The sequence below is a fragment of the Drosophila yakuba genome, chromosome 3L (genome assembly GCF_016746365.2).
Source record: "Drosophila yakuba strain Tai18E2 chromosome 3L, Prin_Dyak_Tai18E2_2.1, whole genome shotgun sequence".
Lineage (NCBI taxonomy): Eukaryota > Metazoa > Arthropoda > Insecta > Diptera > Drosophilidae > Drosophila > Drosophila yakuba.
The window spans coordinates 16499736-16526694 of record NC_052529.2 but is presented as its reverse complement, the minus strand read 5'-3'; the positions used below and the strand labels follow the sequence as shown (position 1 = coordinate 16526694).

At 40.0% G+C, this 26959-nt stretch overlaps 6 protein-coding genes across 6 annotated transcripts; 1 reads left to right on the top strand and 5 right to left on the bottom strand.

Annotated features, from left to right (window-relative positions):
- Positions 1-286: 286 nt before the first annotated feature.
- Positions 287-1311, bottom strand: LOC26535852. The gene is made up of 2 exons (XM_015195068.2): positions 1206-1311; positions 287-1131 (listed from the first exon to the last, which is right to left on the bottom strand). The coding sequence occupies exons 1-2, from the start codon at positions 1263-1265 to the stop codon at positions 415-417; spliced, it is 777 nt and encodes a 258-aa protein (XP_015050554.1). The 5' UTR covers positions 1266-1311; the 3' UTR covers positions 287-414.
- A 932-nt stretch (positions 1312-2243) lies between these two features.
- Positions 2244-3239, bottom strand: LOC26536391. Its single transcript, XM_015195067.2, has 2 exons — positions 3135-3239; positions 2244-3052 (listed from the first exon to the last, which is right to left on the bottom strand). Exons 1-2 carry the CDS (start codon positions 3192-3194, stop codon positions 2354-2356), a joined length of 759 nt encoding a protein of 252 aa, XP_015050553.1. The 5' UTR covers positions 3195-3239; the 3' UTR covers positions 2244-2353.
- Positions 3240-3981: 742 nt separating this feature from the next.
- Positions 3982-10790, bottom strand: LOC6534303 (NEDD4 family-interacting protein 1-like). Its single transcript, XM_002094948.3, has 2 exons — positions 10652-10790; positions 3982-5878 (listed from the first exon to the last, which is right to left on the bottom strand). Exon 2 carries the CDS (start codon positions 5874-5876, stop codon positions 5073-5075), a length of 804 nt encoding a protein of 267 aa, XP_002094984.1. The 5' UTR covers positions 5877-5878; positions 10652-10790; the 3' UTR covers positions 3982-5072.
- Positions 6199-10790, bottom strand: LOC6534302 (protein spitz). Its single transcript, XM_002094947.3, has 2 exons — positions 10652-10790; positions 6199-7273 (listed from the first exon to the last, which is right to left on the bottom strand). Exon 2 carries the CDS (start codon positions 7176-7178, stop codon positions 6525-6527), a length of 654 nt encoding a protein of 217 aa, XP_002094983.1. The 5' UTR covers positions 7179-7273; positions 10652-10790; the 3' UTR covers positions 6199-6524.
- A 404-nt stretch (positions 10791-11194) lies between these two features.
- On the top strand, positions 11195-12136 carry LOC6534301 (selenoprotein F). The gene is made up of 3 exons (XM_002094946.3): positions 11195-11341; positions 11397-11515; positions 11707-12136. Exons 1-3 carry the CDS (start codon positions 11303-11305, stop codon positions 12083-12085), a joined length of 537 nt encoding a protein of 178 aa, XP_002094982.1. The 5' UTR covers positions 11195-11302; the 3' UTR covers positions 12086-12136.
- A 4403-nt stretch (positions 12137-16539) lies between these two features.
- Positions 16540-26064, bottom strand: LOC6534300 (uncharacterized protein DDB_G0283357). Its single transcript, XM_039373737.2, has 2 exons — positions 24825-26064; positions 16540-21373 (listed from the first exon to the last, which is right to left on the bottom strand). Exon 2 carries the CDS (start codon positions 21344-21346, stop codon positions 18965-18967), a length of 2382 nt encoding a protein of 793 aa, XP_039229671.1. The 5' UTR covers positions 21347-21373; positions 24825-26064; the 3' UTR covers positions 16540-18964.
- Between the last annotated feature and the right edge of the window lie 895 nt (positions 26065-26959).

Sequence of the window (26959 nt, the reverse complement as noted above, 5' to 3'; positions counted from 1 at the left end):
GTCTCGTGCGATGTTATCGATTAGCAAACACTATCGGAAACGAACACATCGATGGACTTTTCAGCTCTAGCGATAGTAGTGCGATAAGCAAATAAACAAAAATCATCGATATTTTTAATAGATAGACCGTTATTTACAACTATTTTAAAAATTTATTTTAAAGAATATCAGATTATAGTGCGTATAAACGCTTTTATAAAATGCTGTTATAAATGAAATATGCGAAACCACAAACACGGAGCACAAAAGGTAGTGTTACGCGATAAATGAAATAATAACACACAAATTGTTGTGATAATTATATTTTATTTTACGAATTTGATAAAGAATATATAAATTTCAAATGGGTTTGGCAGAACAATAGTCCGTTACAGTTTGGGTTCCTGTTTGAGCCTTAAATCCTGGATTCGATAATCATCCTAAGTGACTATTTATTTTGTCATGGATGGCCAAGTCCCCATTCCTGCCATCAAATTTGCAGGTCCATTTATCCGTCTTCCTCTCGCAATTATACTTGAATGTATTGGCCAGCGCATTGGGCTTAAGTTGACACTTGTTTTTCAGACCTGGACTCGGCAAGAAATCATTTTTACCCGATCTGTTATCAAAAATCAAGTACACTGTGCCAAGATATGGATCGATCGGCTGATTGGGATTGCTTTGCCTGAAACGTCTGACCTGAGCACAGACGCCCATGGCAATCATTTCCCTTTCCCTTTGTGCCGCTGGTGTATCCGGTTTAGGGGCAATACTTCTATCGTTAAAGTATGCCACGTGTTTCTGAACAAAGGAGTCCTGTGGGCAGCCGTTTGTCAGTGTATAGTCTGTTATCCTTCTTGTGTTTCCTTGGAAGTTATCTCGCTTACAGTCGTATTTAATAGTAAGTTGTGCACCTGTTGGCGGCTTCGAATTCATATAACTATATGTTTGTGGTGTAAGTTTGAAGTCGCAAGAGCGTTCCAAATCACACGCCATCTTCGGCGGATACCGTGCATTCTCGTCCAGCTTCCTGCCGTTATGGTATAATGTACCCTTTTTAACCACGATATGAAACCCTGAATCACACTCAAGTCGGCATTGTCTGGGAGGAGCTGTTAAGTCAACCTCTGCTGTTTTTTCCTTTGCAAATGTCTGTACATAGAATAAGAAAATAGCTATACCTATCTTTTTACAAAAAAAAAAACAGTCACTTAATTCCAACTTACAAAATTGATCAATAATATTACTAAGATCGAGCCCAACGCTGTTGAAGTAACTGCCTTCATCGTAGCGACGAACAATGAACACTGATCTATGTTTGCTCAGAACAAGGCCTTTTATATTCATCCTCAAGGTATGGAACTCAGCGGCGATTTTGTTATCAAGCTATAGAATTGGCACTTAAGGTCGGGTTTCGGTTTCTTTGAGTTCTTTTCTTTTCACCTTATGTGATCATCATAGACTCTTACGTGATTAAATGAGCATTAAAACGTCTGATGAAATTTCGGCTTGGAAAGTATTTTGCTGTTAATTACTTCCTTTTATTACAAAAAATGCCTTTGTCAGCATATTATAATTTAAAATAAAACAGATTTGATAATATATGAGTCCCTTATCAATATTCCGACGAAATATATGTATGTAAGCATGCTGAAACAATTGCTTTTCTTTTTTAATTTGCAGAATGGGAAAACCCAATAAACTTGGCTTGGTATGACATTATAATATTTATATCATCTTTTTTTTTAAACGGTATTGATAATAAATGTCAAAAGCCAAGCTGAAGAAAATGATTACAATTGAAACACAACGTTTGCTACTCAAACAAAATTAATAGTCTATGTGGGGCATATTAATAAGGCTGGGATTTGGCGGCAGTAGCGGATTCGGAGGTGGGGAAAGCTGCTGCGTGGAGGGAAAAGTCAAAAGGTCATCCGGCCAAACACTATCGGAAGGACCACATCGACTTTTTCTCAACTCTATAAACATAACATATAGATATTTTTAATTGATTTAAAATTTCTGCCCAAGCCAAGTTTTCTTTACATATTTTTCTAAAGATGATCAGCTCGTAAAATGTATTAATAAATTTAGCATTTATAAAATGCTATAATAAAGCAGCTTTTAAAATTATTAAGCGTATTGATCCTTTAAATGAAATATTTGAAACTACAGCACTAAGATTAGTTAGGGTGTTATAGGCGTATTAAAATGGATTAACACAGTTTTATTCCAACGCGATAAATGAAATAATAACACACAAATTGCCGTGATAATAATATTTTTTATTACAAATTTGAAAAAGTATATATACGTTAAAAATTGGTTTTGGAAGAAAAATGCTCCGTTGCAGCTTGGGTTTCTAGATTCGAGCCTAGGATTCTAAGTGGCCAGTATCTTTGTCATGGATGGCCAAGTCACTATTCTTGCCTTTAAATGTGCATGTCCATTTATTCGCTCCCCTATTGCACGTATACTTATATGTTTTGGCCTTATCATTAAGTTGACACTTTGAATTTTTTAGCAAGAAATCCTTTTTACCGTTATCAAGTATCAAGTACAATGTGTAAGTAGTTGAATCGGTCGGCAGATGGGAACGGCTTAGCCTGAAGCGTCTGGCCTGAGCAGAGACGCCCATGGCAATCATTTCCCTTTCCCGTTGTGCTGTTGGTGTATCCCGGTCAGGGGCAATACTTCTATCGTTAAAGTATGCAACGTGTTTCTGAACAAAAGAGTCCTGTGGGCAGCCGCTCGTCTTCTTAAAGTCTGTTATCCTTCTTGGGTTTCCTTGGAAGTTATCCTTCTTACAGTCGTATTTAATAGTAAGTTGTGCACCTGTATCCGGCTTCGAATTCATATAGCTATATGTTTGTTGTGTAAGTTCGAAGTCGCAAGAGCGTTCCAAATCACACGCCATCTTCGGCGGATACCGTGCATTCTCGTCCAGCTTCTTGCCATTATGGTATAAAGTACCTTTTTTAACCACGATATGAAACCCTGAATCACACTCAAGTCGGCATTGTCTGGGAGGAGATGTTAAGTCAACCTCTGCTGTTTTTTCCTTTGCAGATGTCTGTACACAGAATAAGAAAATATATGTTATAGCTATACCTATCTTTTTACAAAAAAAAAACAGTTACTTAATTCCAACTTACAAAATTGATCAATAATATCACTAGGATCGAGCACAGCGCTGTTGAAGTAACTGCCTTCATCGTAGCGACGAACAATGAACACTGATCTATGTTTGCTCAGAACAAGGCCTTTTATATTCATCCTCGAGGTATGGAACTCAGCGGGGAATTTGTTATCAAGTTATAGAATTGCCTCTGAGTTATCAATATTCCGACGAAGTATAAGCATGCTGAAATAATTGTTATACCCGTTTCTCCTAGAGCAAAGGGGTATGCTAGATTCGTTGAAAAGTATATATATTCATGATCAGGATCAATAGCCGAGTCGATCTGGCCATGTCCGTGTGTCTGTCCGTCCGTATAAACGTCGAGATTTCAAAAACTATTAAAGTTAGAATGTTGAGATTATGCATGCAGATTCCCAACTCATAGATATTTTGATATTTTTTTTTTGTTAGTCTTGTGAATTTCTTTTGATTTGCCAAAAAAAACGAACACAAATCAGAAAAAAAACGTCACGCGCACTCTTTTAAAAACAATTAAATTTTTTTTTATTTGTACCAATACTCTGAGTAACAGGTATTCTGATGTCGACTTGTTCTTCTTTTAAACTTGTAGTATTTTCCCAAGAAAGTTCATGTGGTATAACCTTCTAATAGTTCACCATCTTATTTTTATTTTTGTCGGTATTGATAATAAATGTCAAAAGCCAATCTGAAGAAAATGTATGATTACAATGGAAGAAAATCTATGTTTTTTACAAACAAAATTACTAATCTAGAGAGAGAGGCTGTGTGAACAAGTCCGCTTTCTTATTCCATTGTTTCCAAAATACCGTGGTTTTGATCAGAGACAAAAAAAGTCCATATTTGAATGTCATCATTCGATTTTATTGAATTTGCATAAAACTGGCGCAGATCTTGCGACTCTGCACCCTTTGCAATGCGTAAGCATCGTTTGATTTACATACAAAGGGAGTAAACATATTATTTAAACGTTATAATAGGCAATAATCATAAGTTCTAGCAATAATTGTTTGTGTGTGTTTAGCATTCGTATTACTGCTGGCTCTTGTGTAGTTAATTAATTAAGTACCACAGCGTAAAATGGGCTCAACAAAAGATATGGGTGGCATATTTTTCTATCTCAACCCTTCATATTTTTATCCCATTTTTTTTTTTTTGGTTTAATTTGTGTCTTTGTTTCAAGTGCATGGGCGCCACTAACAGGCCTAGGGTTATTTTGTAGGGGTGTAGAGGGACCAATTAGAGTGAGATAATTATATATCCATACACATTTCACATACATTTACAATTATAATCGATTGGGGAGAGCAGCGAAGATGCATTCGCTTTTCATTTTTCAACACACATTTTTAACATCATTATGCTACAGTTGCCGGTTTCGTGGACTAAGTTGCGCTAGTTAACATAGAAACTACAGAAAACACTAACCCACAACTAGGATTGCTCGCGAAATCGCTAGGAATCTTAAAAAAAGTTGGGTTTGTAAACGGTGCTGCGCATATACTTTACAATATCTGAGCTCTTCTAATACATTCAAGCACCCAGCACCGTTTACAATTTACAATTGGCTTAAAGTAAAAATGTGCAATACATATTGATTTTAAAAGAAAATTTGAACTTTTTAAAAAGCTAATACAGTTTCAAACTGGCCAGACATCCAAAAAAGATTTAAGAATTGAAATGTGGTAAACGGTTATACAAATTTAGAGTTTGTACGTTATTACTTATATTTTGAAGAAGTTGATTGACTAATACATTTAGGGGAATACTTTCAAGCCCATAGTGATTTCGAGAACTCTCCAAAGTAAGTTCGCGTTGATTTTTCGTGTGCTGGGTCTGGGGAATAGAGGGTGTTGGGAACGGGTAGGGTTCGAGCCTCCTAGCCACCCACAACGTATTTACAAGACGGCCACTGGAAAGCCTCCAGGTACACCTAGTAAAAGAATAGCAGCCGTTCCTGGGCAGAGGCGGAAAGCAGGCGCCACGATCGCTTGATGCTGACATACTGTATTAAAGCACGTATGCTGATCAGGAACCCAAAGGCGCAGATCAGCCACCAGAGCCAGGAGTTTTCGTGCGAGGCCAAGTCCGTCGAGTGCTTCACGATCAGCGTCCATTTGGCCAGCGACAATCCGAATCCCGACAATGCTCCATATCGGGCGGCAATTGTGTGACAGAAACAGGTGAGCATCAGGAAGCCGATCCAGTTGAACAAAAACGCCACAATAAAGGCCGTGATGAACATGATGTCCGTGCCGAGCAAGTTGTCGGTGGTGGACAGGCTATTTTCCGGATCGCTGGCATCGATGGCGATGAACGTGAGTGCCGGCTGGCCGGATCGCACAGCAGCGGCTCCATCGCGCAGTGGATTTGGCGGCAGTAGCGGATTCGGCGGCGGTGGAAGCTGCTGCGAGGAGGGCAAAGTCAAAAAGGCGGGCGGCAGCTCTCCGTTCAGCGACTTCTCCATTTGAACCTCCTCGTACGTGGGCAACTTCCCGTGTATCTCTGGCGGCAGTTGTGCATTCATAAGGTCCGCCTGGCCCGGCAGCTGCACCTGCATCTGCATCGGGATCTGACTGGGATCGGGTGTGGCCAGGGCCAGCGTAGGCATCTGAGCCGGCAGTGCCACCTGCTGGCCATGGCCCACGTTCGCCTCGTACGGTGGCGGAGCACTGAAGTCCGCCTTGGGCGGACCCAACTGATCGTCCCCGGGAGATGGCTGGTTGTTGTGCGGCATGACTGGAAATTACAAACGGAAAACGGGGATAAATTAATTCAGTGTTAAAGGGGATACAAAATATATGCTTGATGACAGGTTAAGGCGAAGTCCTAAAAAAGAAGAGTCCTAAAAATTGTGTGCCTTGTTACTTATTAAATTTAAGATTTCCTTATTTTCTTATAGCTTATACTCTTCACACAGAAATCCAGATCAACTGTTTAATATTTCATGCAAACAATTCGAACAAAACTGGCAGAAAACCAAGGCCATGGTGAATTGTGCTAAAGAATCTGGGAAAGTTCGAATTATGTCTTATATAAATTGAAAGTAAAGCAGGTAATTTAGTTTAGTTCTCGCTTTTATTAACGATATTAGTCCACGCGTTTTTAATATAATTAGGTGTATAATAAATAAATGGGCGGCTAGCTGCCAAAATTGCATTGAATTATATCTTATTATTAGATATATTTTTATCTCTCTCTGAGCAATCAGTTTTCGTTCGTTAATACTTGATCTAAATGTTTTATAGGCACGTCAGTAGGCACTTAGAACTACAGCATTCGCCATCCAAATTAGATGGTAAAAATAATAGTTTCGTTTAGCAGTTAAAATAAACAGTTGGACATGTTAGACATTTAAAAACAAATGAGCAGCCAGGCTAATTAGTTAGCGCAAAAGTTCGTTGCAATGCCTGGGTCGATTGGAGGCTGTCGCTTGAAGGTGAGCCTCCTCCAGCGATAGGATGCGGCAGGGGCCAAAGGGACGTCTCACTGGGCGCAAGGGTCGCAATCCATCCACCTCGTCCATGCCCTCGTTCTGACAACCACCGTCGGTCGTTGTGGTTGTAGTGCTGTCGTGCAGCTTTAGTTTTTGCAGCTTCTCGTGCCGCAGGTACAAAACCACACAGCACATGGCCATAAACAGAAGGGCCAGCGTTGCTCCGCTAACAATGCTGGCCTTCTCTAGCATCACGCGGTTCCTGGTTGGCAGGTACGAGCCATCAATCTCCTTGAACTCGCACCTCGGTCCCATGAATCCCAAGGCACATTCGCAGTTGTATAGTGGTTCATTGTGGATCTTCACCGTAAAGCAGGTGCCATCGTTCAGGCAATACCAGGCGTCATAAGTGGGTGGACAGGCGAAGGTCGGGAAGGTGACATTTGGCCTCGGCGTTGTGGATATCTCCACATTGTCCGGCGGCAGGATCGGTGCAGCTGTGGGCCGCGGCTTGGCGATGGCACGCGAGGAACAGGCGGCGGTGAGCGGTAGAAAAGCGCCGATTAAAGCGGTGACAAGCAGCAACAGATCCTGGACTCGCATCTTGATCTTAACTCATGGCAGCTTACTTGGGAATGTGGGCAATGCAGTGTGAGGTGTTTTGTTATGTGGAATTCTTGGCTTTGGCTGGCAGGCGGCTGCAAAACAAAAACGAAGTGCGATTAAAAACAAATCAAAAATGTAAGCTCGTGTTCGGGTCTGTGTGGGTTAATTGCCTGCCTAGCACCGCCAGCCGCCTCCTTCTCACAATTACAACCTATGCTCCTCGACCTAAGTGAGAACGAGAAACAGAAAATCGAATTTCATAAATTTTTAACAACAAAATGACATCGTTTATTTACCTGGCCGGAATCGCGAGCGGAACCCAAGCGGCTGTGGCACTTGCACAGCCTGCATTCATTATCAAGTAGTTTTTCTGTTTACACTCTCACTTAACACTATCGTACACTTCGGGCACTTCAATATATAAAAACTGTATAATATGTACTTAAACGTACAAAAAGTTGGCTTAACCTTAGGAATTCGCCACGCCTTTATAACAGAATTTTTATATGTATTTGTATGTAGGTAATCTTAAAATGATCTTTTCCGGAGGAAGAATAATCTTGATTTCTTGTTAGAATGAAACTGATGCCATTGGGTTTTATACACAAAGTAATAGGAATGATATTCAGCTCTGTTTATATCAACAGAAATGATGTTGAGTAATTCTGTTGAAACGAATACATAAAATTTAAGCATCCAGCGACCATTTGAGTGGGCGTATATAAACATAAACTAATTAGTATTCGCCTTAGCTGCGATTTAGCTATTCACATTGCTAAGTCCATTATAACAGTATCGTTTCCAGAAACATTTTATTTTATGTAAATTGAATTTAAAATGAACTAACAAATCAAATTAATTTGATTAAAATGTTAGTCATGCTAACTAAATTATATCAATTTCATTTTTCAAACATGCAATAAATTACATTATTAATCAAAACTAAAGTTATATTCGTCTACAGTTTACATGTAAATAAAGAAAAATCGCATTTTCTATTAAGATCGATAAAAAGTTGCAAATATAATAAAGATGCAATACGTTTTAAAAAGTTTTGCTTTTGTCACCTTTTTTTGACTTTGGCACAGTAAGATGAAAGAGTATGAATTGGTATGCATATTGTTGATCTTATAATTTTACATTGTGACAAACTTAGTTCATCATGTATTAGATACAATAATTAACCTTAAGCTTCGTCACTAGTCGGGATCTCAATTCACAGTGAAGAGTCCGTGGACTGAACCGTGTCCACTTGCGCTGTAAAGCTTTTCTGAAGCCACAGACCCATAAATCTTTCTCTTTTCCACCCATCGCATGTGTAGCACGCACCTACGTCTAAAAATAACAACAACAATGCTTACGAGTGAAAGTTGACAGCTGAAATGGCAGAAGAAGAGTGCGATTGCGAGTGCGAGTGGGACAGTGCGAAAGTCGCAACATACGAATGCAAATAATATGACCTTTCGGTCAATTAAATAAAAACTGAGCCACACAAGCAACACAAAAGTAGTTCAAGCCTATAAAGAAACTGCGTGAGTGGGCTTAAGTTGGCCCTAATTTCTGCGAGTGCATGTATGGGTTTTTATAGTTTTTTTTTTATATCTATTAGTGTGTGGGTGAGCCGGACGTAAGCTTGAATAATGAGCTAATAGAAGCCAACGAGCTAAATGAGCACCTGGGGGCTTATCAAAAATTGACCTCAAACAACAGAATACACAGAAATAAATGTTGATATGATATGGTAATCAATTGGATTGCTGTGAATATAACAAACAAGATAGTTATGTTTCATATGCACAAAATAATTCTTTAAAATATATAAATTTTAAAATCCTCCATTGATAATAGTCAGTTGCATTTGTAAATTTCAATATGATATTGCCAATTTTGTTTCGTGCCCAAAAATATATCTAAAAATCAACACAGAGAAACCTAACAGTATTGATAAGGTGACGAATACCATCCACAGGTGCGGAAAGTAAGTGGATGCTAGGCAGTAATTACAGTTACCTGCGGATGAGTCAGATGTGCGGGCATTTGAAAAATTGCAAAATTGCACGAAACCGAGAGATTGTATGGTGTACAGTCGAACTTCTCTGGGTTTTGCCAATACATTTGGTAATGCCATTTTAAAGTAAAACATTATAAAGATTTGGGCGGTTTCACAATACCCAATGTGAAGCGTATGAGTCCGCAGTCTTATTTCTTAACAATTCACTAACATTCGTGCTCAAGTACACTTATCGTTTACATGCTTCAAAGCTGGCATTTAATTAATTTCAATGAAATATAAATACATAGAAAATGCAAATTTAAGTAGTCTGGAAAATACGTTTGTTATTGAATTTAAAATAATAATTATAAAAGTTTAAACGCAAGTATTTCGATAATTCATATAATAGGATAGGAAATCTAACAGGAATACGAATTATTTTACATTTTTCTAAATTTTAAAGTAATAATTTTATCAGCAAAATAATTTTTGTATCTAAGATTAAACAGTAAACAAAAGAACACATATTATCGAACTACTTTCATTGGGTATCTATGGAATACCCTTTAATTAAAGGTTGTTGGTGTTAACCAAGTTTTACTGTAACTACGTGCACGTAAAAATAAGACGGGAGTAGAAGTTATAGCAGTTGAGAGGGAGAAAGCAACAGGGCCGTGGCAAAAGGCGTTGGAAATTAGCGAATTGCCGTGGAAAAGTAACAACGCAGTTTGGGCCAGGTTTTGGATTTCAGCCGGAGTTTATTCGGTGATAAGAAATTTGAGCGCGTGGACAGCTGCCAAGCAGCAGGTGTGCGCGAGGGAGAGGGCGATATAGGCTTCACTGGAATAAAGCATGAAGTAAACCAGTTAAACGGGACCGAGAGCACAAAAGAGAGCATGAAGATGCAAGCGGAAGAAGCTGAAGAAGATGCAGATGGAGCTGTCTGAATGGAAGGTCTCTCAAGGGGCAATTTCCTGGATTGAATGAAAAACACACAGACACCGACAGCTGCATTGGTATTGCAGTGGAATAGAGAAAGAATACGAGTAGCGGCGAAGAGGGCGGTGGGCGACTGCGAGAACGAGTTTCCAAGCAAACGGCGCTTGTTGTTATTGTACAAGGGCAAATGAATTAATTTACTCGTGTAAATATGAATTAAATAAACAAGTACACCGACACACAGGCAGACTTATCAGAGTCTGCACTGTTTGTAGCATTTAGCACCTGAGTGGCGAAATCTAGCAGAATTAAGATTATTAATGTGCTAAACAAAACATAAACACATGTACACACACACAAACACACAACTGGGGCCAAAGAAAAAGGAGGGGAGAGAGCCTTAAGTTTCCAGGAGCGCTCCTGTAACGGTTATTTATATTCCTTTCTTCGCCCTTACATTTCACATCTATTTGTGTACCCGATTTTAATTCGATTTGCTTCTAGTTCGCCTTTTCTGTGCCATGTTCTATTTATTCACCTTGTTTTCTTCTATGCGTTGGTCGATTGCGATTGCGTTCGCTTTTCTCTTTTGCGCAGCGCTCTCTCACGTTTCCGTTTTATTGATTTTGTTCGAAATTCTGTTGATTTGTTGTTGCCAAACACGCACTCAGTTAATACTGTTGGTTTTTTGGCTGCACTGCGACAGTAGGCGATTCGCTTTTGAGTGGCTTCACTGTACGCAATTAAACTTATTTAAAACTGGGCTCACTTCGCGAGCGAAGCGAAAAAAACAAATGCACCACCAGAAATAATCTTCGATTTCTGAGTTAGTGGTGACCAGTTGCAAGGCAGTCCGTATCGATTGTAGGGAGGAATGCGTGATAAGCTATCGAAGCGCATGAAATTAGATAGAATACAAGTGTAACTGTACAATTTATGTATTTTAAAGTCAAAATAGTGTTTTTTTCTCGTGTTTATCACATCTGCTTACCAATTTTAATTATTGCCTAATTCAATAAACTGTCTTCCGAATACCCTAAACGTTAAAAAGACAATCCAAATCCAAGACGATAATAATCGATAAGATCGTCTGAATAATATAATTTTCCCTTCTCCCATCACTAAGCTAAGAAAATTTTGTAAACAACGACGTGGACGTAGTAAATTTAATTGTAATTTAGCCAGTAAAATGCATAAAAATGCGATCTTTCTTCTACTGGCATTAAGTGTAAGTTATGTCTGAGGCTATAACATGATAAACAACTATATTTAATCTTCTACAGTGCCAGCAAATCCAGGCCGAATTGACGGCCGCAGACTGCCGGTCGCTGGGCTTTATTAAGGCCCAGTTAATGTGCTCCAGTTGCGACAAACTGGATGATTTTGGACTGGATACCATCAAGTAGGTTCAAAACTTTAACAATAATCTAGTTTGGATTGGTAAAGATAGCCATGAAGAATGCTATAGGCATTCCATATGTACATACATGCATAAATTCTTCAATAATATCTAATTCTTATGAGATTAGGTTAAATTACTTACTACCTTTTACTACCTATTTTTATTGAGTCAAAACATTGGTACTATTTCAGACCTCAGTGCAAGCAATGCTGCACTCTGGATCAACAGCCGGCGGCACAGCGTACATATGCCAAGGCCATTCTGGAGGTGTGCACCTGCAAGTTCCGGGCATATCCGCAGATTCAAGCCTTCATTCAAAGCGGCCGGCCCGCCAAATTCCCCAACCTCCAGATCAAATACGTAAGGGGACTGGATCCTGTGGTCAAGCTCCTAGATGCCAGTGGTAAGGTTCAGGAGACGCTGTCCATAACCAAGTGGAACACCGACACTGTCGAGGAGTTCTTCGAAACGCATCTGGCCAAAGATGGTGTCGGAAAGAGTTCGTACAGCGTAGTGGAGGATGCCGACGGAGATGATGATGAAGATTATCTGCGTACCAACAGGATCTAAAATAAGCATTCCCAAAACTATAGATTAATAAAATCAATAGAAATTTCAAAATCTTTGAATTTTTATATTTTTGATCTGATTTTGTGCTTGATTCTGTTCAGGAGTTCCAACCCTTTTAATGAAGTAAAACATTGCAATGCTTTTATATGAAATGATAAACGATCTCGAGATAATAAAAATTTATGGGATGTCAAAAAGATTTAAAGCATTTGGAACTATAAAAAATTGAGGTTTTACAGCCACTGCAAGGTGGAGCATACGCCTGAGCTTTTCTACGCGCCACAGCGAAAAGCTGTGAGAACAGTTTTAGTGCCATTGGAAAGCCAGTTACTGCAATGCGACGCCGTGGGAGTTTTTGATCCATGGGTATAAATGAAATCATTTTATTTGTTATCTTGTTATCGATGGCAGAGGAAAGTTCCCGACTGAGGCAACAAAGTCGCGGCATTGTGGCCAAAATTCTTATCGCAAAGACATCAGACCACCCGAACACCCCCTTTTGTGACCGTCAGCAGTGACGTAGTGAGCTCACATGGTGGGGGTCCTCAAGTCGATCAATATTTGATCAGCCTGCTGAAGTAATTGTGGTAACTGAAACGGCAAACAGCATATGTACATACATATTTCTTTCTGCCCGCCAAAATCGTAGCTGATGTCTATTTCCGATCTGTGACGCAGCCTTGACATCGCCGCCTTTCCGCTCTCTAAATCTTGTTATTATCCGGATACCGCGCATGAGCAAACAGTTCCTAAGTCGACCATGTTATAATGGGATCGGTGCTCTAGCACCTGCGTTCCTATTATTTGAAACATTAACAACCATTTATACTTTCGTATACTTAGATCAACTGTTTTTAAAATTATGTATGTAAACGGGTTCGAAAGATCTAAGCTATGAAAAGTTTATAACATTGCGTATGAATTATTAAAATTGATTCTTTTGCAACTGAATTATGAACTATAAATTATTAAAGTTTATTCTTTTGTAACTTTTGTGACTGACAAATATCTAAAATATAAATAGTATATTAATATAAATAGTACGATGAATATTAGCAAATACCAGAGCATTTATGCAAGTAAACGTCTAGCTATACAAGCACTTTGAAGAATGCATTAAAAACTATAGAAGCGCCTACAACTGATTACAGCATCAACAAATTCAGCTATGCGAGCGGCAGAGCGAAAAGAGCAAGTAATATTGTTTATAAGCCCACTGCACTATCGCCTGTTTACGTTTCATTACAAATATACACGAATATACCTATGAACATTGGTGTTTATTATTTGCTGTCCTTGTTGTTTATTGTTGTAATCGAAGTCGGCTTTTTACGGTGCTACAATGGAATGTAATAAAGACATTGCAATATAATCCAATATAATATTCTTATGTCTTCGGCTGTATCTATTTAACATTTCATTGTCCTTGCACCACTGTGATGGAGCCTTTATCACCGCTGCCCTTGAAGGGACTGCAGCCAGCACGTGTGCCAATGCCAATACAACCCAATCCGTATCCGAATCCAAAACCAATCTCCAACGTCAATGCTGGGCCCCTCTGATGCGTGTGGATTATTTTTAGCCGCTGCTATCACACGCAGACCCATCGTACGGATAAATGTATACACAGGGACAATGTACCTCTAAATGTAAATTTACGCACTTGGGGCACGTGCCCCGCCTAAATGGAGAGAACAGCAAATGTATTATTTTATTTTAAAGGATCAAAAGGACGAAATCTGCTGCTGGCAGCAGAGGAGAAAGTGCACATGTGCCAATCTTAAAGTATTTGATAGCTCTTTAAGAAAGTAAAACTAATTTGAAAATCTTCCAATATTCTATTCCATTTTCGAAACACTATGCATTTCCAGTTGAACCAGAAAAGTAAGAACCAGAAAGGTAAGCCATTCACCTTTGCGTATTTAATTTGGATCTCGTCTCCCAATTAAGTACTATTAAAAGGGTAATTACTAAACCATTGACGTTCTAGCAGATATAGCCTTTTCTGCTGTGCATACTCTTATCAATCAATAGGGAGGCGCTGTAATCAATACTAATTATTTGCTATTATGATTACTCTTGCGCACGCACACACGCACACACACACAGCGAGACCGAGGTATGCATTACAATTGGAATCCGAGAATCTCTTGCGTTCTTATCAATTGTGTGCCATACAAGCGACTAGGGTGCATTCAACTGGTCCGTGTTGCAAAAACTAAGATATATATGTACATATATACATACATAGGTATGTATGTACTTTCTGTATATACGATGCCCTTGCAGTAGGCGTCAAAGAAATAGCAAAACTTTTCTAGAAAGCTTAAAAAATGTAATATTATACACGGTGGAATCATATATAACATCGCTTGAAACAATAAAGAAAATATGTAACCATTAGGAAAAATATTGAAATGCCACAAGAACTCCTTTTAGACATTATATAAAATTTAGAAACATTTATACAGGATCCCGATTCCGAAGAATATAGAAGCTTACCAAGCTAACTATTTGTTATGGAAAGAAATTTCAATTTACGAACTAAAGTGTTGACTTATCCACGAAAATAGTTATAGTAATGTCTGATATGATTAATAGAGTGTCTATATTTAGTGATCTACACGATCCTTTATAAAGGAAAGTGAAAGTGAAAACATAAGTCATTTTAGGTACTAATCGCTTGACCGCTGCTGTCTATGTGGCATATAGCCAGCTGGCCGGAGTCAGGGAAATAGCAATAGCAGAGTAGCATTGTAGCATTGTAGAGCAGCAATGGCAATGTCCCCAAAGACCCCCCGGAAAGTGGAGAGTGGAGAGATTGGAGCATGGGCGGGTGCCGAGTACTGCAGCTGAAGTGCCCATGCTGGAGAAGCTGAATAATGTCGGCTGATTCTGAATGTGGATTGCGAACTGGAATCGAATCTGTTGTTGTTTCTGCTGTGCGAATGCGAATGGGAATGGGAATGCGAGTGCGAATGCTGATAACATTTGCGCATTTGGAGTGGCTTGGGGGTGATAACGATAATGACGTTATCGTCACAACGTCATCACTTCCAGCCAACCCACACTCACAGATTTAATTTCATGCCAATTTAACACTTAATTAAGATCTAACATGAACACGAAATAATAATAAACACCCAGCTATCGCGCCCTAACGTTTTCCGTTCGGTTCTGGCGCTTTCAGTGGGTACAGTCGAACCCCCCGAAAGATGAAGATGCTTGCGGCGCTCAACCTTTGTTGACATTATAATTAAAGATGCGAGTGCGAAATGTAAACATAAGCAGCAATAAACGCCAGCGAAAACATTTCAATTAATTTCGATTTCAGGTCTAGTGTGGAGGCTTGACTGTATTGGCGTTATGCTGCTTACTACATGTGGGGCTTGCCCTTTACCGTTATACCACCGATATCCGCTCTCCCACGCAAACTGCCGTTTTTTCTCTCTCTCTCTCTATCAACAGAGAAAACAAATCGGATTCCTTTTAAAAAAGATATGGAGATATTTATGTTTCAAAACCAAATACCAAATAAACTATAGCAATACAGCGCACAAAATGTTTAATTTGATACGTGTCTTTCCAGTTTTTCAACACAAATATGCTACTTTTATGGTGAGCCAATGGCTTTCTGAAGGTTTTATCAATGTTTCCAATCACAAAAATTACATTAAATAGGGAAAATCAAATACAATTAATGCTATAAGTTCATATCAGTATAATTAAAAAGAGCTATATAATGTATATTATTTTCACATAAAAATAGAACCTTTTTTGCCGTGTGGTGTGGCTTATTAGTTCCTGGCTTGAGCTCTCTAGATGTGTTTATAAGTTTCTGGCTGTAAAGATCGAAAACTTGATTTCGGAATTACGAGTAGCTTGTTTAATTTATTAAACCCAGCTGACGTCTTGCGCATTTCTGTGAATAATTTTATTATTTGCTCTCTGGATCCGGCGATACGATCCAATCCGTCGCTCTCCGCCATCCGTGGCACATGTGCAAATATGTACCGAGCAGTCTGGAAAAGTAGTAGATTCCGAAAGAGGAGTATTTCGCCGTAGTAGTGCCCCTCCAGTTATTCAATATGCCGCATTGAACTTTGACTACTTAATTTAGCGCACACAAAGCGCAAACTGCGTCGCGCTTATTAACGAAGACTCAAACTACTTGCTAACACTAACAACTAACACATGTCATTTGGGAGAGCGGGCGAGCAATTAATGAATGTGCTCGATTGCCATTTTCAATAAATTTACATAATTTTACGTGCCATTATTTGAACGCCAAGAAATGCAGTCGCCCACGTAAACGGAATTTCGGATCAACAGGTGCTGCTTGGCTTGTGCAGAGAAAACACTGAAAAAATAACCAAGATAGTACTGGTTTGTATTAAAAATGCATGCAAAACCACCTTAGATAATATGTAATTCCATAATGAAAGCCATACTTCTTTTCTGGACTTTAAAATCAAATTCAAGATTTATTTGAAACAAATAACTGTGTTATTACATTGAATATAATCTTATGGCTTATTCTCCTCGGTTTTGCGGTATTTGTTGCTGTTGTTGGTGTACCTTTATTTTTATAAATGTAATTATATATTACATACACAATTACTTAGTACATATCGTATAATAATAATAGTATAATTTATAATTAGCATTTCTCTCTCACTTATCTAGTATTATTATAATTCTTCAAGATTTTCATTTTATTTACGTGTATATTTTAACACAAAGCAGCAGAGACAAATGTTATCGATCTATATATCTATATATATATATTTTGCGCGTTTCCCACATAAATTACATTTTTAAATTACATTTATATATGTATTTTTCTTTTTCGTCGCTTTTGTGTGTCGCTTGTAAAGTTTTTCTCGTCTCATTTAAGTATATGTTATAACTAGAGTTTTACATCGATAATTAGAAAAAGGAAATTTTCATGTTGGGGCTTTATTAGCAAAAACATCTTTGTTACTAATATTTACCATTATTATGAATAGTTAAGTATGTATATATGTATAAGAAGTTCTGGTACTCGAATTAAATAAAACATTTTCTCTTTGCACTTTTGAAGCTTATTGGTTTTTGTATTTTTTTTCCCACTTTTATGATTTTATAACAATTGTTAAGTAGATTTAGACTCAATGATTTGTGTGTTTGTTTTACAGAGTTCGTATTATTTATAAACAGTTCATATTATGTAGGGTTTACGATCGCCTTATCCTAACTATTTCATTCTCCTTATTGTTGGTTGCAGGCCATAAAGCTTTCTTTGATTTGATTCTTAAATTTTTGTTTACGTTCGTAATAAAATGATTTGAAAAAACAACAGATCTAAGTTGGTTTGGGTATTATGGTAGTAGTCGAAGTTTCATGCTTAAGTTCGGAAAAGTTTTGCTTTTGAAAATCCTATCTACTATTGGTTAAAGACTTGTAAAAAATTTCTTTAGTTTTTGAGTTCGCTTTTGATTCTTGTTGTTTTCGTAAAATTTGTCGGAGCAGACAACTGGAACTAGATTCCGATTGTGATCTGCACTTGTGCCTGGACTATTAACTCTATATGCGTAGACATATTTATCGTTACATATGCGTTTGTCTGTATGGTTATATACTCGATTAGTTTGTGATACTGCGTTTATGAAGAAAGGTCTCGAATATGCGTACATACATACATCTATCTATCGTTTTTGTATTCGAAATAATTTCGCGGGGCTCTGAAGACTTTACAGCACTGAGGGGATCGGTTTCGTTATCGGCATCTTAAACTCTAGTAATTGCTTCCACGGCACATTGGGATTATAATATGGGTTGGGTTTAACGGGGGCACATACTTATGAGTATGTGTAATTAGCTAACTATTTTCTGGATTAAACAAGCAAACGAACGGAAACGGGTTGGATGGCGTATCCAAGTGGATAGTTCATGGATCAGGACTTTTAATGCTCAGAGGGGCTGTTCCAAATCCGTCCTCTTCCCAGCATTCATCATTTTCTTTAGAGAATATAATTTTGGTCGTTGGTCTAAGACACTTTTTGGTTTCAATCCTTTTCGCTTTCTTCCCCATAGTTATTGTATTATATACAGAAATTAGAGCTTAAGTGTGTAAATTGTATAGTGACTTATGTGCGTAGTTAAGTAAAATCTGAGACTCGCTGTAAAATATGTTTCGCTTTTTCAGGGTGCTAGGGATTTTTGAGGAAAGAGGGTGTAAAAGACACTCAAGTACACTTAGGGGTTAACAATTTGTTAATTTTTTTGATATTTTTTTTTTTTTTTGTAGAAGCTAGCTACGAAAGCACGGACGATAACGAGATAACAATATTGAGGACTGTTAGAAAACTTTCAGTTTCAGCATGAATTCGCGGAAGTGAATTGATATAAATTTATAAACTTTACAATCACTCTCGTCAGCATTTCCGAAATTAACTTAATTCACATTAAGCTTGTAAATCATGAGCTTAAGTAATATGGCATTTAATCGAGAAATGGCAAGTGAATGCGTTTAAAAAACTTAATTCACTTCCTCATCAGTGTTAAAAACGAAAATTCCATCACTTGTGTTAACGACAATGACAATAATTACATGCTGCCTGCCTAAAAAAAGAAATTGCGCACTTCCTCGTCCAGGTCACTGGAGTCCACCAAGTCATCCATTACCCCGGACACCAGAAGTTCCACAACTTCCAAATCTTTTTTGTCCTTGTCGCTAACTGTGGCTGCCTCTTCAACTATTACTACTGCTGCTGCAGCTCCGGCGGGCTCGACTTTGACCACCTGCTCATCCGCCAGCGCCTCTGATCCGAGTAGCGCCTGGTAGTCCTCCTCCAGCAGCACTCCGCTCTCAATGGCCGCAACAGCCTCCTCATAGTATCAGTTGAGGTCGCGTCGAAAACTATCCTCGATGTTGGGATCGGCGATCATGATGGGGTTCTGGTCGGATAGCATCTGCAAGCCGGCTACGTCCATTTGGCCCAGATCCAGGTCGAGGGAGTCGAAGATCTCCCTCGTAAAATCCGCGTTGGAGGAGTAATCACTGAAGATAATCGAGGGTATATTCGCTGTGGTCGGCGTGTGACTTTGCGAGGATCCCTGATGATGGTGTTGCTGGTGGTGATGTTGCTGCTGCTGCTGCTGGTGGTTCATCACCACATTGGAGTTGGAGCAGGCATTGTGACTCACTGGCGAGCTGCTTGAAAGCGGTGAATTCCCATGGTGCGGCGAATGCATCGGCGAATGATGCGGCGAATGGTGCAGAGATAATGATAATTGCTGCTGCTGATGGTGTTGCTGGTGATGATGCTGTTGTTGCTGCTGCTGATGGTGGTGGTGTTGCTGCTGTGGCGAGCTCTGTGCCGACATCGGAATCGGTAGCGGTGAACTGGGGCAGCCCAAGGGTGAGGGCACTGGCGAGGTGGTTATTCCCAAAGGATCCTGTGCCGTACCACCTCCACTACTACTATTGTTGTTCCCCGCTCCATTTAGATTTGTGCTGCCATTGTGCGTGGATCCCACACCATTGCTCAACCCGTTGTTGTTCAGGTTGCTCACTCCTCGCCGCATGTGGTTGTTGTTCCCACTCGCCTCCGGGCTGCCGCTCAGCTCACTGAAGTCCAACATCTCCGACTTATTGTAGCCGTTGGTCAGACCTCCTCCATTGCTTCCGCCGCCCCCACCTGGGCCACCACCTCCGCCGCCACTCAGGTCGTCAAAGTCAAGGGCCACGAAATTATTTGCAAAGCCCTGCTGTTCCGGCGAAGAATTGCTGTCGCCCAGCGAGAAAATCTCAAACTGATTGTGAAACGAGGTATTCAGACTGTTGTAGGAGTTATCAAACTGTTGCTGTTGCTGCTGCGCCTGTTGCTGCTGTTGTTGCTGCTGCTGGACCTGTTGCTGCTGGCGTATGGGACTGGCCGGTGCACTGGAGTGCAGATCCGTGGCCGACACGCTGCTCAGCAAGCCGGGTGAAGAGCGTGGACTAGGAGGATTCGGTGGCTGGCGGTAGTCGGTGGCATTGTGCGGTCCCAGCGTGGGCAGCGGGTTAAATGTGGAGACAGCTGCCTGCGTGGTGGCCAGATTGGTAAAGGACAGGTGCGGCGAGTTGCTGGGCTGTTGGTGCTGCTGCTGTTGCGTGTTTCCGGTGGGCGAGTGCTGCTGCTGATAAGGCGATCCGGGACCTGCGCCGCCTCCTCCACCCGCCGGACTAAACGGACTGGGCGACTGATCCCGTTCGCGTCGGTGATTGTGCGGAGACATGACAGGCGACAGGGTTTGCTGCAACTGCTGCTGTTGCTGCGACGGCTGTTGCTGGGATTGCTGCTGCTGTTGCTGCTGTTGCTGGGGTCCGTAGTTCTGCAGGGCCGTGAGATCGGGCAGGGAGCCGGTGTTGGCAAAGTTGACCTGATCCTGCAGCGGCCGGAACACAGGGTTTGTGAATTTGGCGTTGTTGTATGGCGTGTTCTGTTGTTGCTGCTGCTGCTGGTGTTGCTGCTGGTGCTGTTGCAGCTGCTGCATTTGGAGCTGCTGGTGCAGCTGATGCTGATGTTGCATCTGTTGCTGCTGCTGTTGCAGTTGCTGCAGCTGCAGCTGATGGGGCTGCAGTAGCGGCGACTTCCTGCGTTGCGCCTGCGGACTCATGGTCCTGTTTATCCCATGGTGCGGCGAGTGAGATCTTGGCTGGCCTTGTTGCGGTTGCTGATGTTGCTGCTGCTGATAGCTGGCTCCCATCGCGTTCACGTCGCTATTAAAGCCCGCCACCAGCGCGCTTTGGTGCAGCGCCGAATCGGAGCTGGAGCGCCGCCACAAACTCTCCGCCGTGGGTGGACCAAGAAGATGCGGATTTAGTTGGCCGTTGTCTAGGGTTTGTTGCGTGCTGCTGCTGCCGTAAGGCGAACGATCCTGCTTGCGCTCCGAGGGTCTTCGCATGGGACCCACACCCACGCTGCGTCCTCGGGATTCTCGATACGCCGTCGGAGAACCACCACCGCCTCCCAGGCCATCTGGCGAGGCTCCTCCGCCGCTGGCTCCACTGCCAGAGCCACTGCCACCGCCGCCCGTTCCATTGCCAGCTCCTGGCGAGGATTGGCTTACCTCCTGTCCGCCGACCAGGCCGTCTATGATCTTTTGATTCGCCGGCGGCTCATCCCTCTTCGTGGCATACACCTCCTTCATGATCCGCTCGAACTCTGCTGTGCCCTCCGCCTGCTTTTGCTTCTGCAGCGCAATCTTCTCGCTGAACTTGCGCGGATTGGCCATTGTGGAGATTGTGTCTGCGGAAGGAAGCTGTTTAGAAACAGATCATAATTAAATTAATAAATCGGTAAAGGGACAAGATGGTTTAGGGATTTTACGATCGTTTTGCTTTTGCCTTCGGAGGAAAGGAAAATGATTTGATACTGAAAACATTATGTTTTTACTAGCAACAATTGTTTTCATTGCTCATTTCTAGTTGCCCACTTTGGATTGCATTTGCTGAATACAGAAATTTATCTTGTATCTTAGAGATATCTGGACGAATTTCTTATGTTTAAAAAGCGTTTATGATTATCACAATATTCCCGAATTTACTATTTAATGCATTTAATTATTACTTTTCATCTTGATTATTTGGCAAACTATTATGAAGTTAGATCACAAATTTTAATTGATGGTTTACTCTTGCTACTTTAACTATAACTATAAGTAATAATCAGCTCTGTTCTGAAACAGCTAAAAGGTGTAGTCGGCAATCTGTTGCCATAAACTAGTTCATCCATCTCAAGGCATTTCCGCTCCTCGAGCGCACACCTTTATCCCCCTTTTTTATCTGCCGGCGAAGGGCATGGAAATGTTTTGACAGGGGGGCGGCATCCACCCGCCAGTAACCATCCCACACCCCCACCCAATCCCCGCCAGTCGACTTGTTTTATCAATTTGTCAGTCGAGCGGCTTGCTGATAAGCCAGATACAGATACAAAACATTCGCCCGCTTGTTGTCCGATTCCCAGTCGGAATTCGCATTCGCATTCGTATTCCCATTCCCATTCGCATTCGCTTTCGGATTTGGGTTCGGATTGTCATTCCGATGGCGATGGCGATGCCGATTCGGGTTCGGATTCAGGTCCACGCCATGCGTAGTAATGTTTGCCCGGTTGTCCCGGTCTCGGAGCCCTCTCTCTTCACTCGATTTCAATGCCATTGCATAACGAGTGTCATATGTACGAACATGTGTATATATGCGATATATATCTGCCGAGCGTTCAAAAAGGGCGGGAAAAAGCGGCGAGCAGGGCGCAAACAACAAGTTTTTATAGTTCTTTGAAAGCGACTGTTTGGGTTTGGGTTTGCGTATGGGTATGGGTATAGTCTTTGGCTCCATGAATGGAGGGGGCATTTATCGGGGGACGCGCCGACTTTCGTCGCCACCTGCAGCTGCATTATGCAAATGTCGCAAATTGCGTAGCAAACGAAATAATCTTTCTTTTCCCCCCTTTTTTTTCATTTTTTTTTTTTTCAATAATTTATTCCGGTTCCGCGGCAGTGCAAAGTTGAAGCTCGCAAGAGCGTTGTTGTTTTGGTTTTTATTTTGAGCTCACAACTGAAGGGCGTTTTTAAAAACAACTTTTAGGCACGTTTTTCCAATCTCCGATACTTGATGCTCAGATTATGCTTCGCATATCTGCAGCTTCCTCTAAAATTTAGACTAAACTGAAACCATAAACCAGTTTCACAGCTTTTGACAACTTTTCGATGAGTTTCGATCAATTATGATGATGATACTACTCGTCTGATGCGTTGACAAAGGCGAACAGAACAGCCCGAACTGGTGACCAATAACCGCTCAAAAACAATCTCAAATCTCAGAGAGCTAAAAACAAAAGTTACTCTTTTTATCATTCGCAAAGACACAAATGTACCTGCAGATATTTCAGCAAAAAGTTTGTGTTGCTCAGCAGATAACAGCCCAATAATGAAAAGGAAACATAATTAAATTTGTATTTGTATAACTGAATTAATATTAAAACAAATAAGAAACAGAAAAACACACAGTTTAAGTTTACAAAATTGAAAGTATTGCTCATAATTGCCGGAAGTATTTTAGAATGTCACTGCCATTACTCACTAACACATTGTTATTTATAAAGCTGCGAAATTCACTCACATTAAACACTGTGTTCCCGAGACTTTTCCGACTGTTAGAGTAGGTCACTCCAGTTGTAACATTCTTACAACTTACTTATCAAACCCCACCCCTTGTTCAAAGCCTCATTAATTTCCACCATTAGCTAATTTAGTCTTATCGATTTCTTATTCAGGCGGAGAAAAGAATGGCTCAATTAAATCGATTAAGGTAATTCCTTTTGAGAACCGTTTCTCTGCTGTCTTCCATGCATAACTACGCATATACCGTAGATTTCTCTTTAATTCTAATCTATCATTTTGATTTGTTGGTCCGGGGTTCTTGGAACTCACGTTTGACTTTAAATATTTTGCATAGAGGTTAAGACTTAAGTGTTGCTGGGTTGTTGTGAACGTGTTAATTCTAGCTAAATGCTGATTCATTTTAGATATCATAACTTATTATTTATTTTTAAGTGCGAAAGCTTCGCTTAGTGCTATACTCAGAAAGTTTATTCTTTTAGTTTTAAGTAAACCGAAATAAGCAAGTCGTTAAAATATTTTGCAAAGTAAACATATCACATATATTATACATATCTTTTTACAAAACTTCTGAGTTGAAAGAAGAGTCAAAATTGGGAATCAGTCATTCAATTTGAATCCTTGTACGGGTAAAAAAGTACCTATAGTTTGCTTATCAATATCCAAATGGGGTATCTCATTCTCATTCAAATGAGTCCCACTTCGTGACCATCTCTATATCTATGTGCATATATCTCTGTTCTGGGAATCTATGCGATGACTAATCCAAGCAGATATCGGAAGTGTAAGGCCCATTATGGCTTAAACGCGATGCAGGAGCAAAGAGATTTGAATGCGGCTCACACTTTTGGCCGAGTCGGCAATTGCGGCCATAAACAGGCCGAGCACGCCTCAAACTAAACAAAGGTAGATATTACTTTACTTTTTGGGAGGGAGTGGACTTTTTTTTTAGGGGGTAGGCAATCAAAGGGAGGAGTGCTGTTGGGCAAAGCGGAAATATTCCCACGAATCGATAATGACATTTAATAATTATTTAATATATAGCGCCCGATAAAAATGGTGGTCATTTGCCACAGAAAAAAAAAAACAGCTGTATATTAAATCGATAAGAGCAGGCAAACAAATACTTCTCTTTGTAAAGGTTTTTTATTCATGTTGAATACGAATGAAATATAATTTTATTTAGGTTAATTTACGGACATAAAACTTTGAAAAAAGTTTATTTTGGAATAAAATGAAAATATCTAAACACATTTTTGAGTGTAAATGGCCCATTTTTCCGGGCGCTCTCTCTCGTTGTTCCCGTTCCTTCTTAGTTATCCTTCCACATCTCTCTCTCATTCTCTTTCTTCCACTGTCGGGAATCTATCCCCTGGGAATCTCTTATCAGCAGTTTTTTTTATAGCTACGCGCGTTCCATGGAATTTTTGAATAATTTCTGATGTTTGTTTATTTATCGCGCAGCGCAACCGCAACAGTTGAAAGGAAAACTGAGAGGGAGGGGGAAAACCATTTGCAGAAAACGTGTGCGAAGCGAAGAGGCGGCAAAAACAAAACGAACTGCAAAGAGGGGGCGGACGGGGGCGTAACTTACATTCTCTCTCGTTCGCCGCTAACTCCGATTGGATCTCTGGCTCTCTCTGTCGATTTTGTGCTATGCAAATTGGATTCTTGCTTGATTAAAATCTCATATAGAAGAATTAAGTTTTTGGCGCTTTTTATTTGTTGTTATTGTTATGACCTTTTGCGTTTTGTTTTGCTTTTTGCGTCGCCTAATAAAACCAGATTTGATTTTCAGTTTGCGAGCCGAGAGTTGTTAAATCCAAAAATCGGTTTGCTGGGGATTATTTTAACAACTGATTGTTTTTTTTGTGTGTGTTATTTCTCCTCGCTCTTACACACACACACAGCCGCACGCGCACGCACACTTCGAGAGGTTTATTGTTTTAACGCAAAACTGCGACGTTGTTTTTTTTTTATTTTGCGCTCTCAGCTGGTTGGCACTTTTTGCGCTATTTTTTGTTGGTTACCGCATGAAAAGTGAAAAACTTTCGTTGCGCCTTTGACCTCTTTTTACACATGCACACGTACACACACACACACTGCTAGGCGGACGAATGTGCCTCTAATTGGGTGTCCAATTGGGATTACAGCACGCAGCAAAAGCGGCGGCGTCGGCCGATTCTATATTGCATTTCCTTGATTTCTATATATTCTTTGCCCCGATTTTTTGGCTTTTGTTTTTCGCACACCAATGGAAAAGCTCACTAATACACTATCACATGCGCGCACACACACTGGCACGCGGGACTGTGGATTTTTGCGGGCAACGGGACTTTTACCGTTGTGCACACTCACTCCGCAACAATCTCGTATTCTTATTTTCGTTTATTTCGCGTTTTTTATGCCCCTATTTTGCTCTGCTGCACTCTCTCACTCGCACAGAGAACAACTTATTATTGCTGCTGCTGCTGCCTCGCTTCTTCTTCTTCACTCATCTTCGTCGCTGCGATGGTTCTTCACTTTTTCGCTCTGTTCTGTGGTTTTTCCGCTTTTCCGCGCACGCCGTTTTAATCGCGTGTTTGTCGTGTACTCGTTCAGCAATTGCGCGTCGCCTTTTTCAACGTTTTTTCCACGTTTGTTTTGTTATTTTTCCACTTTTTCTCATATTTTCCTCTGCTTCTTCGATATCAGGAGGTGTATTGGTATGAACCTATCGGGGCCATCGTTCTCCGATACTAGGGAGCTATCGGCAATCGAGTTTAAAATTGGCCACCTTTGCAGTGTGACCAGACTTTGATTAAGACAAATTACATTGCTACTATGCGAACAGGTGATGTGTAGGAATTTCCACAATAAATTTACAGTCAGGGTTGTCGTTTCTGTTTTACTTAAGTAAACTTAAATGATATTCGAAAAGCACAATACATCTTGATATGTTTATCATTTTGAATAAAATAAATACAGCTAAATGCGTATAAACACAATTAAAATTAATTTTGATCAAAGAAAAAGTGCGTTGATCAATTATTAACATAACATAAAGTATAGATACTTCGAAATTATCAGCACACTACCACTTTATTTGAAATATATTAATTTATAATGTTGTTACTCTTAAACGGTGATCGTTCGTAATTTTTATAGATTATGAATATCAAATAATTCTTTTAAAAATAATATATCTTGGGTTTCGATGTTTTCGATAAAATCGTTGTGCAATCGGGGCGAGTCTGTACTTTTAGCAGCTCGACGGGAAATATGTCTTAGCTGTTAGTCCAGTGCATGGTATGGTGTCTTCGCTAAGTAATGTTAGTTTTGCAACGGATTTTTAAAAACAGGCAAAATAGGAAGAAAACTATTTAGATCTATTAAATATGAGATACATATATTAGGAATTAAATTATATATAATTACATATAAAAAACTGTAGGTCGCTTTCTCAGCTGGTTGGTGTTGAAATATTTGAGTTCTATATTTTTTGCCTTCAGCTGCAACATAAATATCTGCAACTTGTTTAATTAAAACTGTTTAAATAAAAGTCAATTACCACTTATTATTATTATTTTTTATTAAAATACCATTGTAATATTATTTTGCTGTCTTAATCTCTCCGCTTTGTTGAATTTGACAAAGCAAATTTGTAGTGTGGGTACATCAGTTATTCTGCAAGCGTAATTAATGTTTATTAAATTCAAATTTTGTATATACATATTAAATAAACCAAAT

Excerpts from the sequence above, each read along its gene's own strand:
- LOC6534302 (XM_002094947.3), bottom strand. The coding sequence starts at position 7,178 with ATGCGAGTCCAGGATCTGTTGCTGCTTGTCACCGCTTTAATCGGCGCT.
- LOC6534301 (XM_002094946.3), top strand. The coding sequence starts at position 11,303 with ATGCATAAAAATGCGATCTTTCTTCTACTGGCATTAAGT. Across the intron at positions 11,342-11,396 it reads TTCTTCTACTGGCATTAAGT|TGCCAGCAAATCCAGGCCGA; the intron begins GTAAGTTATGTC and ends AATCTTCTACAG. Across the intron at positions 11,516-11,706 it reads TTTGGACTGGATACCATCAA|ACCTCAGTGCAAGCAATGCT; the intron begins GTAGGTTCAAAA and ends GTACTATTTCAG.
- LOC26536391 (XM_015195067.2), bottom strand. The coding sequence starts at position 3,194 with ATGAAGGCAGTTACTTCAACAGCGCTGTGCTCGATCCTAGTGATATTA. Across the intron at positions 3,053-3,134 it reads TGATATTATTGATCAATTTT|ACATCTGCAAAGGAAAAAAC; the intron begins GTAAGTTGGAAT and ends TTCTGTGTACAG.
- LOC6534303 (XM_002094948.3), bottom strand. The coding sequence starts at position 5,876 with ATGCCGCACAACAACCAGCCATCTCCCGGGGACGATCAGTTGGGTCCG.
- LOC6534300 (XM_039373737.2), bottom strand. The coding sequence starts at position 21,346 with ATGGCCAATCCGCGCAAGTTCAGCGAGAAGATTGCGCTGCAGAAGCAA.
- LOC26535852 (XM_015195068.2), bottom strand. The coding sequence starts at position 1,265 with ATGAAGGCAGTTACTTCAACAGCGTTGGGCTCGATCTTAGTAATATTA. Across the intron at positions 1,132-1,205 it reads TAATATTATTGATCAATTTT|ACATTTGCAAAGGAAAAAAC; the intron begins GTAAGTTGGAAT and ends TTCTATGTACAG.